Consider the following 16,301-nt stretch of genomic DNA (forward strand, 5'->3'; position numbering starts at 1 on the left):
GGCCAGCTAGGTATTTTTTTTTTGGGGGGGGGGGGGTTGTCACTATTTAACTGGCTATATTCTTTGGAAATTGCCGATTAAGGTTAAAGTTATCTGGAAACACGTTTCCAGATAACTTTAACCCAGCTCAGAAGCTCATCCAGATTTAGTTGAATAATTTATTCAGCTAAATGAACTCCTCCCCAAAATGTCCCAGGAATGCCTTCTATACATCCATAATTCGGGCATAATTAATATTCAAATCTCAGGGTTTATCCTGATAACTCAAACGTTATCTGGATAAATGTCTTTAAATATCTGTCTCATAAGACTTAATTCAAATACACTCCCAAGTATTGTAGCCATGATCTTGAAATATAAATGATATATTATTGATCTGTTGTTAAAAAAAAAAAAAACAACCTGTAATTTTCTTTTGTCTTTTTATAGCATTTGATGATGCCTATGCTGAATTCCAGAGGCTAAAGTAAGTATTATTAATACCAGTTTTCATTTCACTTCATGAATAAAGTAATGTGGTCATCCGGTTGGTCCACTAAGTATTTAGAAATAAACGGGTGAATTTTAGAAGCCCTACGTGCACCAAAGCCCGGAGATACATGCGTGACTTGGACGCATGCGGGCCGCACGGATTTTAAAAGGCCCGTGGCCACGCGCATATCTCCCAGTACGTGGATAAAAAAGGTTTTTCAAACAAGAGGCGGAGTGTGGGCATGGTCTGGGCGGGACATGGGCAGGCCAGGTCTGAAGCATGAATCCAGCACATAAGTATTTACATGCACAAGCACGTGCCAGAGTCATGTAACAAAAGGGGTTTAAAGGGTCAGGAGTAATAGGGTGAAAGGGAGGCAAGTTAGCTAGGGGGTTTAGGATGTCCTCTCCTTTACTGGGAAAAAGGCCAATTGCGTCATTGCGTGAACCTACTAATATTCCCCCCTTTTATTGGATCAAGACAACATTCGCGCACAGTACACGCGTCAATAAAAAATCATGCATGCATGTAAGCGCGGATAACCAATTTTATAAAAAGCGCACATATATGCACATATACGCGTGTATGTTATGAAATTGGTGCGTCCATATGCATGCTCCGGCAAACGTGCGCACATGTACACGTCTTAAATTTTACTTCAAAGTGTATTCTTGTTAATTAGACTTAATCTAATACAATCATTTACGTACTTAAAACATTTTACTCGCTAATACGATAACGCTCAAAGTGAGATACGCAGCACTGAGTAAACCTCAACTAGCAATATTTGTAACAGCCCACCTAAATTGTCAAATAGGCACATAAATTATACCAATTTTCAAAGCAAACTTACATGCTAAGTTCTCTCTGAAAAATATCCCACCAAAAGTACCTGCACGTGATTACATCTGCTATTATGTGCACAGAAACTTTGTGAAATTTTATGCACATAAGTGCAAACTCCACCCTACCCTCAGAAATGCCTCCTCTGTCAGGTGAATTTACATTTACATTTTACATTTATTATTTTAAAAAATTACATTTACACACACACAAGATGTGAATTTACGCACACTCAAGATGTGTGTATAAATTTGCCTGCATATAAGATGGGCAATTTTATAACTTGTCATTTCCACTGCTAAAACACTGTTTACCCATGGAAATGCCTTCGAAAATTACCTTGCCCATGTATAAAATTAATCAAAAATAATCATATGCATAAGATAGACATTATTACATAGTATTTCATAGTAATAATAGATGAATTAGTAAAACAAAACATAAAACAAAATAAAAATAAATACAATAAAAAATAGACCCAACTGCTCAGCTGACCCTTAAACAAGCCATCAGTGTCATAGCAGCCAGTTAAATATATTTATTTATTTCTCACATTGTTTTACCACCTCTCCAACATAGGGCTCTAGGCAACTTACAGATGTTTCCATAACAGCCTGAAGAAATAAATTGAGCTAATACAAAATTGACCCTAAAACTCTCCTGTGCATTGCCTGACAGGTGAGAAAATCGATCTGAAACATGAGATCCCTGCAGTAGCTCACCAAACATTTAAAAATCTGCTTATTAAATGGAAGAATCCCTGACTGGCTAGTTTCTAAGAAAGCATAATGGAAAAGCCATGATTTAAGCTGGTTTTTGAAAGGCAGTTGTTCCTTGATAGGAGTCACTCTGAGAATGCAGCAAATGAGAGAGATGAAAGGCTACAATTTCTCTTGATAGAGCCCAATATTTAAAAAAAACTTGGCCAGATAAATAAGACTTATCTGGCTAAGTGACACTACTGAATAATTGACCAGGGTCAATGTGAGCCACTTATCCAGCTAAGGGGCACATTTTCAAAGGGTTACGCGTGTAAATCCAGGAGGATATACGCGCGTAGGGGGTTATGTGTGCCGGGCCTATTTTCAAAAGGCCCAGTGACGCGCATAAAGCCCCGGGACGTGTGAAAGTCCCAGGGCTTGAAAAAATGGGTGGTCCGGGGGCAGGGGCGTGGCAAGAGGCCTCTCCACGACCGCTGGGCTGGGGGATTGCGCACCGGCAGTCGGCCGGCGTGCGCAACTTACGCCTGCCTCTGGCAGGCGTAACTTGTGAAATAAAGGTACGGGGGGTTCGGGCTGGGGGGCGGGACAGGGAGGGGAAGGTGGGGGGAAAGGAAAGTTCCCTCCGAGCGGCCTCAGAAGGAACGGGGAAAGACAGCTGGTCTCCCCGTGAGCTCGGCACGCACAAGATGCACTAGTGTGCACCCCCTTGTGTGCACTGACCCCTGATTTTATAACATGCGCGTGGCTGCACGCGCATGTTATAAAATTGGGCATAAATTTGTGCGCGCCGGGTAGCGTGCACAAATGTAGGCCGTGCGTGTACCTTTTAAAATCTGCCCCTAAGTTTTTATCTGGATAACTTAGGGGTGGAGAATGGGTGGATTGGGCAGGAGTCCAGTTAGCCTGATAACTTATCCTGCTAACTCTGGTCAGGTAAGTGTATCAGGCTAACTTTAAGATAGCCAGGTATATTCAGTGGCACTGCCACATTGTTAAATATCCCGGCTAAGTTAGCTGGATAAGTGTATCTGGCTAACAGACCGAGCTTCACAGCAGCTGAATATGGGCCCCAAAATAAATAAGGCCCAACCATTTAAAATCTTGAACAGAATAATTTAAATTTAGCTAGCCAACAAATTGGGAGCCAATGTAAATCTTTTAAATAAGGAGAGATATGTTCTCTCTTCTTTCAGCCTGACAGAGGACAAGTGGCTGTGTTCTGAACTAATTTGTAAATGCCCCAAGGTTTTACCGATTAGTGTCATATAAAGGGCATTACAATAGTCCAGACAAGAAATCACTAGTGCTTGGATCAAAGTAGCCAGATCGGAATTAGTAAAACAAGAGTTCAAGCTCTCGAGATTCTGAAGCTAATGTGATGGAGGCTCAAAACTTTGAATCCAGGAAAACCCCCAAATGCCTTACCTCACAAGGGAGAGCCATTCAGAAACAACTGCATCTCCAGAGATGGGGTTCAGCAGAACAAGGAGCAGTGAAGACTACCTCACATTTGTTTATGTACTAATTAGTAATTACCATTTCTGGCGTGGAGGAGTAGCCTAATGGTTAGAGCAGTGGGTTCAAATCCAACTGTTGCTCTTTGTGAGCTTGGGCAAGTCACTTATCCCCTCTTCCCTGTTGCCTCAGGTACAAACTTACGGGCCGATACAGTAAAGTCCGCGGGAGAGCGGGCAAACACCCGCTCTCCCGGCGCGCGCACAGGCTACTCTCCTGTTTGCGCAATTCACTACTCAAATTAGGCCCGGCGGTAAAAACAGGCAAAAGGAGGTGCTAGGGACATTAGCGCGTCCCTAGCACCTCCTTTTGGACCGGAGCGGCGGCTGTCAGCGGGTTTGACAGCCGACGCTCAATTTTGCCGGCATTGGTTCTCGAGCCCGCTGACAGCCACGGGCTCGGAAACTGGACGCCGGGAAAATTGAGCGTCCGGTTTTTGACCCGACAGGCGTGGGCCGACTTCAAATTTTTTTTTTTCTTTTTACTTTTGGAAACTTTCGGGACCTCCGACTTAATATCGCCATGATATTAAGTTGGAGGGTGCACAGAAAAGCAGTTTTTACTGCTTTTCTGTGCACTTTCCCGGTGCCCAAAGAAATTAGCGCCTACCTTTGGGTAGGCGCTAATTTCTGAAAGCAAAATGTGCAGTTTGGCTGCACATTTTGTTTTCTGAATCGTGCAGGAATACCTAATAGGGCCATCAATATGCATTTGCATGTTGCAGGCGCTATTAGGTTCGGGGGGTTGGACGCGTGTTTTCGGCCCCTTACTGAATAAGGGGTAACGCTAGCGCGTCGAAAACGTGCGTCCAATAGAGGGTTAACAGTGCGCTCCGTCTGAGCGCACTGTACTGTATCGGCCCGTTAGATAGTGAGCCCTCTGGGGACAGGAAATACCTACAGTACCTGAATGTAATCCACTTTGAAGTACCTGAAAAAGCAGAATATAAATAAATACTGCCAGGCAAAAATGTATGTAACTCACTTGGAGAGTAATACTCCTTCTATGTAAAGTGCAAAAAAGAAAAGATTTTGTACGGACCCGATGAAGGGTGCATAGCTCCTAAAAGCTAGTCAAAAGAATTATCCAAGCATGAGAAGACACCTACATGCCCTTGAAAGCTTATGTGTAACATCTTTGGAAAATTCTAATTTCAGGCCAATGAAAGGTATCAGCCTGTTAGCTGACCTTTTCTTCATTTTATTTCAAAAACTGATATCATACACCATGCACACCATCAACCTGTAAAGTTATTTCAATTCTTCTTGCATTCAAGCTAGCTTTGTCAGCAAAGCGTGTGAATGTCTACTGAAAATGTGTGCAAAAAGGTTCTCTTTAGCAGTCCTATTGACTTGAGATATTTTTTATAAATATGCTATGGGGAGCACATACAAACTCTACATTCTCCCTCCAAACAAAACAAACATTGCAGAAAATGCCATAAAATTATGCCTTATAATAGATTTTTAAAAAGCATACTAACGTGATATTAATGGATATCCTTTTTGTTTTCCTTTATTACAGACAAGCTGCCATTGCAGAGAAACGTAAGTGAGTCTGTTATCACAATGCTGTCCACAGATATTGTGCGTGAGAATATTTTATGATCTGTTTATATTAAGCCTCTGGATTTGGAGAGGGAGGCACACAACTAAATTAATTTACGGCAGCAAAAAGAGTCATTCAGAACCTTATCTTTGGCAGCAGCAACTCACATGAAACCTTGCCTTAAGAAAAAACAGCGCCATCAAGGTTTTCATGCTTTCAGCACACCCAATATGAAACTAATGATGCTAAAATCAATTCCCCCTTGGTGGTTTAGATTTCTACTTGCTAAATAGCAGCTTTTCCTGAAACTATTGGAAAAAGGGATACTCGGCCACTATTTAGTGTGTTTTGAAACTTTTCAAAAGACATTTGCAGCATGCAAGATACAGCCAGCCTGTACTCATCTCCAACAGAAAATGGAGAAATCCTCTTCAGATTATCAGGTCGATACAGTTATGCCGCGTTAGAGTGCGGCAGTGCCAGGCGCACCCTCGTTCCCCGCACGCACAGTTCTCTTCACCTACCGCTCGATACTCTCTTCAAATTGCATGCAAATGCATGCCGCTTCTGCGAAGCGTTAGGCGAAGGTTAGGCCCGCGCAACCCATTTTACTGTATAGAGCACTATACAGTATCCTGGGTGCGCAGGCCTAACGCTTCACGGCCACGCTGGTATCTGACATTTCAAATGACATTATGCATCAATGACATCAAGACGTGATGTCACGACGTTTGGCGTCACGGCATGTGACATCACGTCTTGAGCAGCCAATTGCAGCATAGGGGCCGCTTTCCCACGTGCGATGCGTCTGTCTGACAGCTGGAGGCTGGAGGCAGGAGCCGCGGTCGTCGCCGATGTCCGGAAGGGGGGGGGGGCTGCAAAAGTAAGTCGCTTCGTCGCTTTAAACTGCCCCCCCTCCTCCCGGAGCAAGGCTGCTTTTCGCGCCCTACTTCGGGAGGAGAGAACAAGGGACTGCAGGCCCGAGCGTAGGATTGCCCGTCTCTCCCCTCGCTCTCTTGCTACTTTTTTTTCGGGGGGTTTTTTTTTTTTTGCTTCGGGAGGAGGGGACAGGACTGGGGCTGCACCGGAGACCGGACGCGGCCAGGGCAGGTGAGCAGGGGCTGGGGGAAAGTTTGCCGTCTACCCTTACCCCTGCCTCTAACGCTGGGGTAAGGGTAGGCGGTAAGTTAGCAGGGTAAACGCGCGGCAAAACGGCAGGGTAAAAAAGCGATAGTCGGGGCGCGCGTTACTTTATGGGAGGGAATAGCTAATTCGCTCGTTTACATTTAATATACATGCTGCGGGCGGAAGGGGTCACCCGGGGATTTTAAGAGGCGGTAGGGATGAGTTAAAGGGGATAGTGTATCGCGGGAAGGGCTAACGCGGCCGGAAAGTGAGTAGAAGGCGAGTTAGTAGCAGGGTAACCGCGGTTGCACTTTACTGTATCGATCTGTATGTCAGTAGACTATCAAAAGTTTAAACCAATCAAAAATCATGGACTATTTGAAATATTTAGTAGGACCCTTAGGACCCTGTCTGTTTCAGGGGCAGTGGAATGCCTTTTTGGTTGGGGGGAGCCAACAAACCTCTGCCCCTTGCTCTGCCCCCAACTCCACTTTCTTATCCACTACCAAGTTCTTGCTTAACATTTATAGATAATGTCATTCTTTCTTACATATATTTTTTGTATAAATCATATTGTGTATTTATTCATTCTCAGACCAACCATCGTGGCTTGTGTGAGTCGGGGGATCCTTGTTCCACCTTCTGGGGGGGGGGGGGGGGGGGGGAGTGGTTGTGGAGAAAGGGGGCAGCATTTCCTTTTCTTGCGTCTCCTCTTCTCCCAGAGGCAAAGCATAAGCATGTCTGGTTGAGACTGAGAGAGAGAAAAAAGGGCCGTCCCTGTGGATGTCTCCCAGATAGATTGAGGCAGGTGCCGCATATATAACTACGTATCCAATAGGAGGCATCTCTTCCTTTCACAGCAAGCCTTAAGGAATATGTGTAGCTTCTACTTAGGGTAACTTCTTCTTATCCGCTTATTCGATTCTTTCAGACTTCGGTCTATCAGGTGTAGAAGTTGACCTTGGGTAGCACAAGGACTAACTCTTTTGTGTTTGCAAGGGCAAATGTGGCAGGAGATTCCAAGTAACAGTGAACTGCCCAGAGGGAGTGTTTCCAAGCTGTCTGCTTTATTATCCAATAATTATTTACCCAGCTTGCATTTTATAGGTGCAATTAGTTCAACTCGCAACTTCCAAGAAGAACAACAAAACTGTAATACAACAGCAGTAGAATGACTTTGGAAACCAGAAATGTGAGTTTACCCTACTTCAGACCAAAGAAGGAGTTACATTTCCAAAGTAAGCTCTCTGGGGCTTGCACCTATAACTGAACAAAATATAAGCTCTCGGGGAAGGAAGGTACCTTCAGCTGAATAGTATGCACTTTGATACTGTGCATCCTGACCTTGAGTACTGTTTAGCTGTAATTGCCTTCCCCAGAGAACTTACACATTGTTCAGCTGTAGATTAAGAGAACTTACATTGGAAATTTAAGTCTTTCCTTGGTCTAAGGTGGAGCATCATGCTGGGCACAATAATAGACAACATTGGCCACCAGAACTGTGAGTATCACAGGCCCAGGAGTTAAATTTCTAATGTAAGCTCTCTAGGGTAGGCACCAGTCACAGGTTTTCTTTGTTTTCCAGAACAGTATGCGCACAGTGCTTTGTACATCTAGCTATAGGTGCCTTCCCAGAGAGCTTATTCTTTCATTCTACTTGCCATTCCTTGTCAGGTTAGTCTTGAATGAGAGAATGTGCGCACAAGTTCGGATGCACAGCACCAATCTCACATTCAGTGCCATTTTGGCTAGGCATGGCAAGAAAAATCAAAATATAAGCTCTCTGGAACAGGCACCTTCAGCTGAACAGTATGCACTTTGGCATTGTGCATCTGATTTTGGTGTCCTGTTCAGCTGCAGGTGCTTTCCCCTCCCCTAGGGAGTTAATGATTTGTTAAGCTAACTATAGGTGCCTGCTCCAGAGAGCTTATGCTTTGATTTTACTTTTTTATTCCTTGCCAAAATGATCTTGCATGCAAAAATTTGCTTTTTGGAGTGGACACTTACAGCTATCTAAACAAAGTGTAAACTTCCTGGGAGGGGCATCTACATTTAAACAGTATGCCAAAGTCAGGATGAACAGTGCCAGTGTACTATTCAGCTGTAGGTGCCACCTTGAGTACTTATTCTGTAAATTAAACTCCTGGGTCCGAGGTGTATTAAACTCATATTTCTGGTGACCAAAGTTATTCTATTACTGTGCCCAGTCTTCTGGAAGGAGCTAGATATTACCACACTGGGCACAGCAATAGTATAACATGGTCACCAGAAATGTAAGTAAGTTTTATTCTTGCTCTGACCCAGAAGTTAAATTTCCAGCATTATGAAAATGTGCTTTAAGCAGTCTTCCCTTTAACGCACCTCCTTGCAATGCTGGGGAATAGCTAATGCCTACTTTTACATGGGATATGCATGAATCCTCGTGAATTTTAATGCTGGTTTTTATGCCTGATTTACCGTACATTTTACAGGCGTTAAAATCCCTGTTAAACATCAAAATTAATTTACCACAGAAAAAAGCATGCTAAATCAGGAGTAAAAACCTACACTAACCTTAGCATGCCTTATTACATTGGCCCCTGTATCACTCATTGTCCCTGCACAGGATTTGCAAGGAGATAAACAGGAATCAAGGATTGCACACGCATGCCTGCAGCCACTAGTAGCATACCTGGTCTGCAGAAAACCAGTTTTTTGGAGAGGTTGCTGCACGTGTTAGATAGTGAACGAAAAAGAGATGGCGGTGGAAGAAATGCAAATAGAAGGATGCAATTCTTATACCGAGAAACATGAAGAAAGAATGCACAGCAAGATGTACAGAAGAGAGAAAACGAGTAATGCAACTCAGAAAGATAAAGACAAGCAACTTGACAGACAGCTCAGTGCAGGCAACAGAGGAATTGTGCCCAAAGCACCAAAAGGAAACAATTCCACAGTATGCGCACATGCAGAGGCAAAACAGAGATGAAAGGGATTGTATACTGTGAAAAAGCTGAATTAATAACTCACACAAACATAACAGAGGCGCACATCAGGGACACATATCAATATGCCACAAACAAGCAGCACATGAAAATGCCCTTGCAGACTTATCCACTGCTGGTTCTTTGGAGCCCTGCTATCCCTCAGGTTCCTCCATTAGCCTGGGAGGCCCCCGTCGCCCTTGACTTCAGCTTTCAGGAAGGCAGGAGGCAGATTTTGTCACAATTGAGCACACGCGGGTCTTGCCTGCCAACATTTTGTCCTGCCCTCAAGTTTTCTATGGCTTTATCAGTTAGCACTGTGACTGTTATAAGTATGGGAGGGGGAAGAGGGGGTAGGGAGTCTGCTTCTCATGCTAATGTCTCCATTTTTGGCAAAAATGAACCTCATTTGTAAGCTAGGGTATGTTGGATATGATCTCAAACTCAAAACTTATTGCTAGCGCAAGCAACATATCAAGGTACCCATGGAAAGTTCTTTGTAATCAAACCAGTGGCACCCAAAACAAACTAGATTGATTTATTATCTTTCTGCTACATTATCTTGGTCTTTGATTGCATCTCTTGGTACTTGACAATCTTCGGTCTCAACATTTATATTACAGAAGTTGCTTAGTACTGAAACTTGCTGTTCTTGTGTTTTTTCTCTTTTACCCCAATGTCTAGTTTTGTAGCATCAACCCTTTTGTCGATTGGAATGGGAATATCCAAACGATTACTTCTACCATCACTTCCTCTCTCTCCCATGATGGTCAGATCAGCTGTTTAACCGATCTGGGAGGGAGAGAAAACAGTGGCAGTGGGAACAGGTTAGACGTGCTAGACCAATTGGCCACCACTCTCATTAGCCTTATAAAGCTATCATCTTTACCCAACTAGCTAATCTAGTTTCTTGAAATTGTCATTTTCGGCAGGCTTTGGATTCCTCAAAGTGCTGTTGTGTTCTCCTTTACTTTTGAAGGATAAAGAACCACAAAGAGAAAATGACAGGGTTTAAAATCTTTTCCCTTGCCAGCATTGTCAAGCACTCACCTGCTGTGCTCACATTAATCACTAAGGGCCTGATTTACTAAGGCTTTCCTCCCATTCTACGCCTATGGGAAACATCTTAGTGAATTAGGCCCCAGGAGTTAAAACAGCACATTATCCAAACCATAGCAACCTAATATCCTGAGGCTACTGAGTGCCACTGCCTTCCCTAGACTCATACTTTCTTCCCTTTAGAGAAATGACAGACGCAACATTTTACAACAGAACCATGCCCCCGGTGCATTGAGCTGCCAGATAATTGATTAATCAGCTGTTTCATCTCAGTACAGTAATAGCACAGCATAGTATGTAATCTGAAGACACCATAGCAAATTATAGTTTTAAATTTGCATCCTCTAGGGAACCTTTGTAAATAAATTGTAAAGAGATATTTAAATGCACAGAAGATAGCTATACTCTGGATCAGTTAACTAAGAGATGGTGTTTTGTGTTTTTAGATCGTGCTCGGATACTCGGAGGGCTGCCTGATGTGGTCACTATTCAGGAAGGAAAGGTACTGTAACATGACTAGCACTGTAAAGTTGGCTACTGTTGTTTCTCAGAGATAGACAAGTCTGATGAGCTCCCTTCCTCATCCTCTTGCTGTCCACCTGTCTGACCTCTCTACTCCCTTCTGCAGGACCCAACCCATAAGAAATCTTGGTTATAACAAATGGAAATCCTGTGAGCACATCTACTTCTTGTATTTCATGGAGGCAGTGTTGAGTGGTCTGCATAGTTGCAAAGTACTCAGACTTTTACCAAGATGTCAAATTTTCCAGTTCCCCTCCAATTTTGATCCTGCTCTGTTAATAACTTTAGGCTTGGTTTTCAGAGCGACTTAGATGCATAAAAACGACTTAGATGCATAAAAATCCTGTCTTATGCATACAAGTGGTGCTTTGAAAATCAATTAGAGGGGTGTGCATGTTTCACGAATAATTTTACCTGCACTAGGAAGAGGCCTTTCGGGTGATGGAGATGAGACAGAGAAGGCATTTATTGCCAGAGTTTTGATTTTTAAAAGTATGCACATAAAGTATGCAAGCCAAAAGTCATATTTGCAGTCAAGGCATTACTTAGCTGGATAAGTTAAATCAGGCTAAGTTAGATCAGATCTATGGCTGATCTAACTTCTCTGATGAACTTAACTGGATAAGAACAAATATCACTACTAATCTACAGGCCGATACAGTAAGGAGCGGTAGGAAGAGCTGCGTTAGTGCCGGGCGCACCCGCGGTTGCCGCACGCACAGTCCGGCTCACCTACCGCTTGATACTGTATTTAAATTGCTTGCAAATGCAAGCCGCGTCCAAGAAGCGTCCGTGAAGCGTTAGGCCCGCGCAACCCATTTTACTGTATAGAGCGCTATACAGTATCCTGGGTGCGCTGGCCTAACGCTTCACGGACACGCTGGTATCTGTCATTTCAAATGTCATTTCAAATGACATTTGAAATGACAGGTACCAGGAAGTGGACGGTTCTCCTACGCTCGAGATTGCCAGTCCTCTCTCCCCTCCTCCCGAAGCAAGGCACAAAAAGCAGCCTTGCTTCGGGAGGAGGGGAGAGAGGACTGGCAGTGTAAATCGAAAAAGCCAAAAAAAAAAAAAAAGTAGCAACGAAGTGGACGGTTCTCCTACGCTCGGGATTGCCAGTCCTCTCTCCCCTCCTCCTGAAGCAAGGCACGTAAAGCAGCCTTGCTTCGGGAGGAGGGGAGAGAGGACTGGCAGTGTAAAGCAACGACTTACTTTTTTCGCAGCCCTCCTCCGGAGACGGACATCGGCGGAGATGGATCGCGGCTCCCCTGCATCCCGGAGGCGAAGATGGATGCCTGCACGGGCGAAAGCGGCCCCTGTGCGTGCAATTGGGCTGCTCAAGACGTGACGTCACATGTCGTGATGCCAGACGTCATGACGTCATGCCTTGAGCAGCCCAATTGCACGCACAGGGGCCGCCTTCGCCCGTGCAGGCATCCATCTTCAGCCTCCGGGACACAGGGGAGCCGCGATCCGTCTCCGCCAATGTCCGTCTCCGGAGGAGGGCTGCGAAAAAAGTAAGTCATTGCTTTACACTGCCAGTCCTCTCTCCCCTCCTCCCGAAGCAAGGCTGCTTTACGCGCCTTGCTTCAGGGAGGAGGGGAGAGAGGACTGGCAATCCTGAGCATAGGAGAACCGTCCATTTCGTTGCTACTTTTTTTTTTTTTGCCTTTTTCGATTTTTTCGATTTTTTCCGCTTTCGTTGCTTCGGGAGGAGGGGGGAGAGGACTGGGGCTGCCCCGGAGACCAGCACCCATTGACGCGGCCAGGGCAGGTGAGCGGGGGCTGGGGGTAAGTTTGCCGCCTACCCTTACCCCTGCCTCTAACGCAGGGGTAAGGGTAGGCGGTAAGTTAGCAGGTTAAACGCGCGGCAAAACAGCAGGGTAAAAAAGCGATAGTCGGGGCGCGTGTTACTGTTTGGGAGGGAATAGCTAATTCGATCGTTTACATCTGATATACATGCCGCGGGCGGAAGGGGTTACCCGGTGATTTAAAGAGGCGGTAAGAATCGGTTAAAGGGGATTGTGTATCGCAGGAAGGGCTAACGTGGCCGGAAAGTGAGTAGAAAGCGGGTTAGGAGTGGGGTAACCGTGGCCGCACTTTACTGTATTGACCTGCTAGTTAAGTTAACTGGATAAGTAGCACTGCCCAGATCCACCCACTGCCCGCCCACAAATTGGCTGGCTAAAAGCTAGCCAGATAAGTGACTTATCCAGCTATCCAGCGCTAAGCACACTTTCAATATCAGGCCCTTTGGTGTTTTGTAGTTCTGTTTGAAATCAACATGCAAGCATTATAAATAACTCAGGAGAGGATGTGACCAAATCCTTGCTGACCTACAATCTCCTGCTAGAAGCTTGGTCACTGGGCAGGGCACTACCGATACACATGGATCACGGTGGCCTAGCACACCCATATTCAGTGCTTCAGCCACTGCATGCGGCGTTTTATCCTCCATGTAGTCATACTCTGCATTTACTCTTTTCCTTATCTTATCACCTTATTTCCTGTGTGAATGTGTACACTGGAACTGGGATAACCTGCAAAGTTTCAAAACGGACTTTTGAGTATAAGTCCACTTTGAAACAGATACAACAGATATACTGTAAGTGAAGTTGGTAGAAAGTCTGGTAATGTTCCATTTCCATGTTTTCCCTTTGGCATGGAGATAGCTTCAGCCTCCCTCTAAGCTCTAGATTAGGGGTCTATTATTTCACTGTTATACTATTTTTGGATAGGAACAAATAAGATATGTACAGCACTATATATCATTATTTCCGGCAGGAAAAGAGTAAATGCAGAGTATGAATACATGGAGGATAAAACGCCGCATGCAGTGGCTGAAGCACTGAATATGGGTGTGCTAGGCCACCGTGATCCATGTGTATCGGTATTGCCCTGCCCAATGACCAAGCTTCTAGCAGGAGATTGTAGGTCAGCAAGGATTTGGTCACATCCTCTCCTGAGTTATTTGTAATGCTTGCATGTTGATTTCAAACAGAACTACAAAACACCAAAGGGCCTGATACTGAAAGTGTGTTTAGCGCTGGATAGCTGGATAAGTCACTTATCTGGCTAGCTTTTAGCCAGCCAATTTGTGGGCGGGCAGTGGGTGGATCTGGGCAGTGCTACTTATCCAGTTAACCAGATTAGTAGCGATATTTGTTCTTATCCAGTTAAGTTAATCAGAAAAGTTAGATCAGCCATAGATCTGATCTAACTTAGCTGGATTTAACTTATCCAGCTAAATAACGCCTTGACCGCAAATATTCAGCGGTATAGCCGTGCTGCTGTATATCCTTGTAACTTAGCCGGATAAGTGTTATCCAGCTAAGTTATATACAGGCCGATACAGTACAGTGCGCTCCGACAGAGCGCACTGTTTACCCGCCATTGGACGTGCGTTTTCCCTTACCCCTTATTCAGTAAGGGGCGGAAAACGCGCGTCCAACCTGCCAAACCTAATAACGCCTTCAACATGCAAATGCATGTTGTTGGCCCTATTAGGTATTCGCACGCGATTCAGAAAGTAAAATGTGCAGCCAAGCCACACATTTTACTTTCTGAATCGCGTGCGAATACCCAAAGGTAGGCGCTAATTTCTTCCAGCACCGGGAAAGTGCACAGAAAAGCAGTAAAAACTGCTTTTCTGTGCACCCTCCGACTTAATATCATGGCGATATTAAGTCGGAGGTCCCGAAGAGTAAAAAAAGTTAAAAAAATAAATTAATTAAAAAATTAAAAAATTGGAAGTCGGCCGGCGGCTGTCGGGTCGAAAACCGGACGCTCAATTTTGCCGGCGTCCGGTTTCCGAGCCCGTGGCTATCAGCGAGCTCGAGAACCGCCGCCGGCAAAATTGAGCGTCGGCTGTCAAACCCGCTGACAGCCGCCGCTCCTGTCAAAAAGGAGGCGCTAGGGACGCCCTAGCGTCCCTAGCGCCTCCTTTTGCCCGTTTCTACCGCCGGGCCTCATTTAAATACTGTATCGCGCGCACAGGCGAGTGGGCATTCGCCCGCTCTCCCGCGGACTTTACTGAATCAGCCTGATAGTCAGCCAGAGTTTGAATATCTACCCCCATCATGCACAATTTTTAAGCAAAAATTAAAAAAAAACAAACAAGATTGGACAAAAGTTTTCCTCCAGAAACTGAGTTACTTAGCTGCTCTGTAATATCCCTGGTGAAACAGTTATCAGAATCTCTGACAGGAGGGGTTGTTGATGCTGGTGAACTTTAGGTCTGCTTCACCTGTTGCAGCCTTTTAAAATCAGATTAGAACTTTGCAATAATTGCCTTTTTTTATACATTGTCTCCTACCATTTGCAATAACCAAATGAACGGAGGATTGAGCAGCTTAACTGTTCTTAAAAATACAAGAACACAGCACTTGGTTGCTAGCCTTCTAATTTGTGTTTCTTGTTCTTCTTCTTCTAGGCACTTAACCTCACCTGCAACCTTGGGGGAGATCCAGTTCCTGAGATCACATGGATGAAGAATGAAAAGCTCTTGGTTGGCGATGACCATTGCATCCTAAAGTTTGAAAGTGGAAAGTATGCCACCTTCACGGTCACTGCGGTCCACACTGGCGACTCTGGCAGATACAGTATTCGGGTGAAGAACAAATATGGAACTGAAACGAATGATTTCACTGTAAGTGTGTTTATACCTGAGGGGGGAGAAAATGAGGAGGAGTAGGATCTGCCTGGGCACCAAAGAAGGAGGAAAGAAAATAAATTGAACTTCAAATTAGATGGGATTATGGGACGTAGGGGAGTGGAAGTTAGAGTAAAATATACCGTCAGATCTGTGTGTAAACTGTTTTGGCAATGTACTCGTGATCAATCCTTTCACTCACTTCACGTCCATATGTGCGACCTTAAAACACCAGCTAAGACTGTGCACATTTCTAGTATGAATTTCGACACCAGCATCTGTGTGGTTTGCTTTAATTCATAAATCACACCTTGGTAAATATGCATAAAGCCCAGCAGCATGAGAACAGTTTGAAAGGAGATAACAGAATGAGGTGGCTGAAAGGATTAAAACTAGTGACGGGAAGCACTTGTGAGCAACAAGTTTGAGACTTGGGCAAAATGGTAGCTTAGTGATTTATGGTGTGCAGTTACAGCATACTGCAAAACAGCAGCAGCTTGTTGAACCAGGAAATGTGCTGTATGTGTTCCATCCATCCATGATCTGCAGCCATGCCAGCTCTTGAGAGAAGTCACTGCTGATGTTACAAACTTTCTCACTGTTCACTAATAAATGGTGCACATATCTTTCATCTCTGTCTCCGCCTTGTTTCACTGTGTCTCATTCCTTGCTCATGTGTGACATGTGCTCACGGCATCGCAAAGTTTCATTATGCCTCCTCAACCATTCTTTTCTTATTGTGCTCTTTGGCTCTCTTAATAACTCCCACCATCCTGGGAGTTTGTATAATTGTACAGTTCGGCCTAGAAGAAGCTAAAAGGCTCTCATATCTGAACACTATCATGATCCGTCAACAAACGCCTCCTGACAGTAAGGCC

General features: G+C 44.6%; 1 protein-coding gene across 4 annotated transcripts in view; it reads left to right on the forward strand.

Annotated features, from left to right (window-relative positions):
- The window catches only part of MYOM1 (myomesin 1), a 326,724-nt gene extending 310,670 nt beyond the window's left edge, over positions 1–16,054 (forward strand). For all 4 annotated transcript variants that reach the window (XM_029591071.1, XM_029591066.1, XM_029591067.1 and 1 more), the window contains 4 exons: positions 430–466; positions 5,077–5,099; positions 10,694–10,749; positions 15,205–16,054. In XM_029591071.1, coding sequence (XP_029446931.1) covers positions 430–466; positions 5,077–5,099; positions 10,694–10,749; positions 15,205–15,465 — 377 coding nt within the window. In that variant the 3' untranslated portion in view covers positions 15,466–16,054. The remainder of the gene's footprint in view (positions 1–429; positions 467–5,076; positions 5,100–10,693; positions 10,750–15,204) is intronic.
- Positions 16,055–16,301: the final 247 nt, after the last annotated feature.

The sequence above is a fragment of the Rhinatrema bivittatum genome, chromosome 2 (genome assembly GCF_901001135.1).
Source record: "Rhinatrema bivittatum chromosome 2, aRhiBiv1.1, whole genome shotgun sequence".
Taxonomy (NCBI): Eukaryota; Metazoa; Chordata; class Amphibia; order Gymnophiona; family Rhinatrematidae; genus Rhinatrema; species Rhinatrema bivittatum.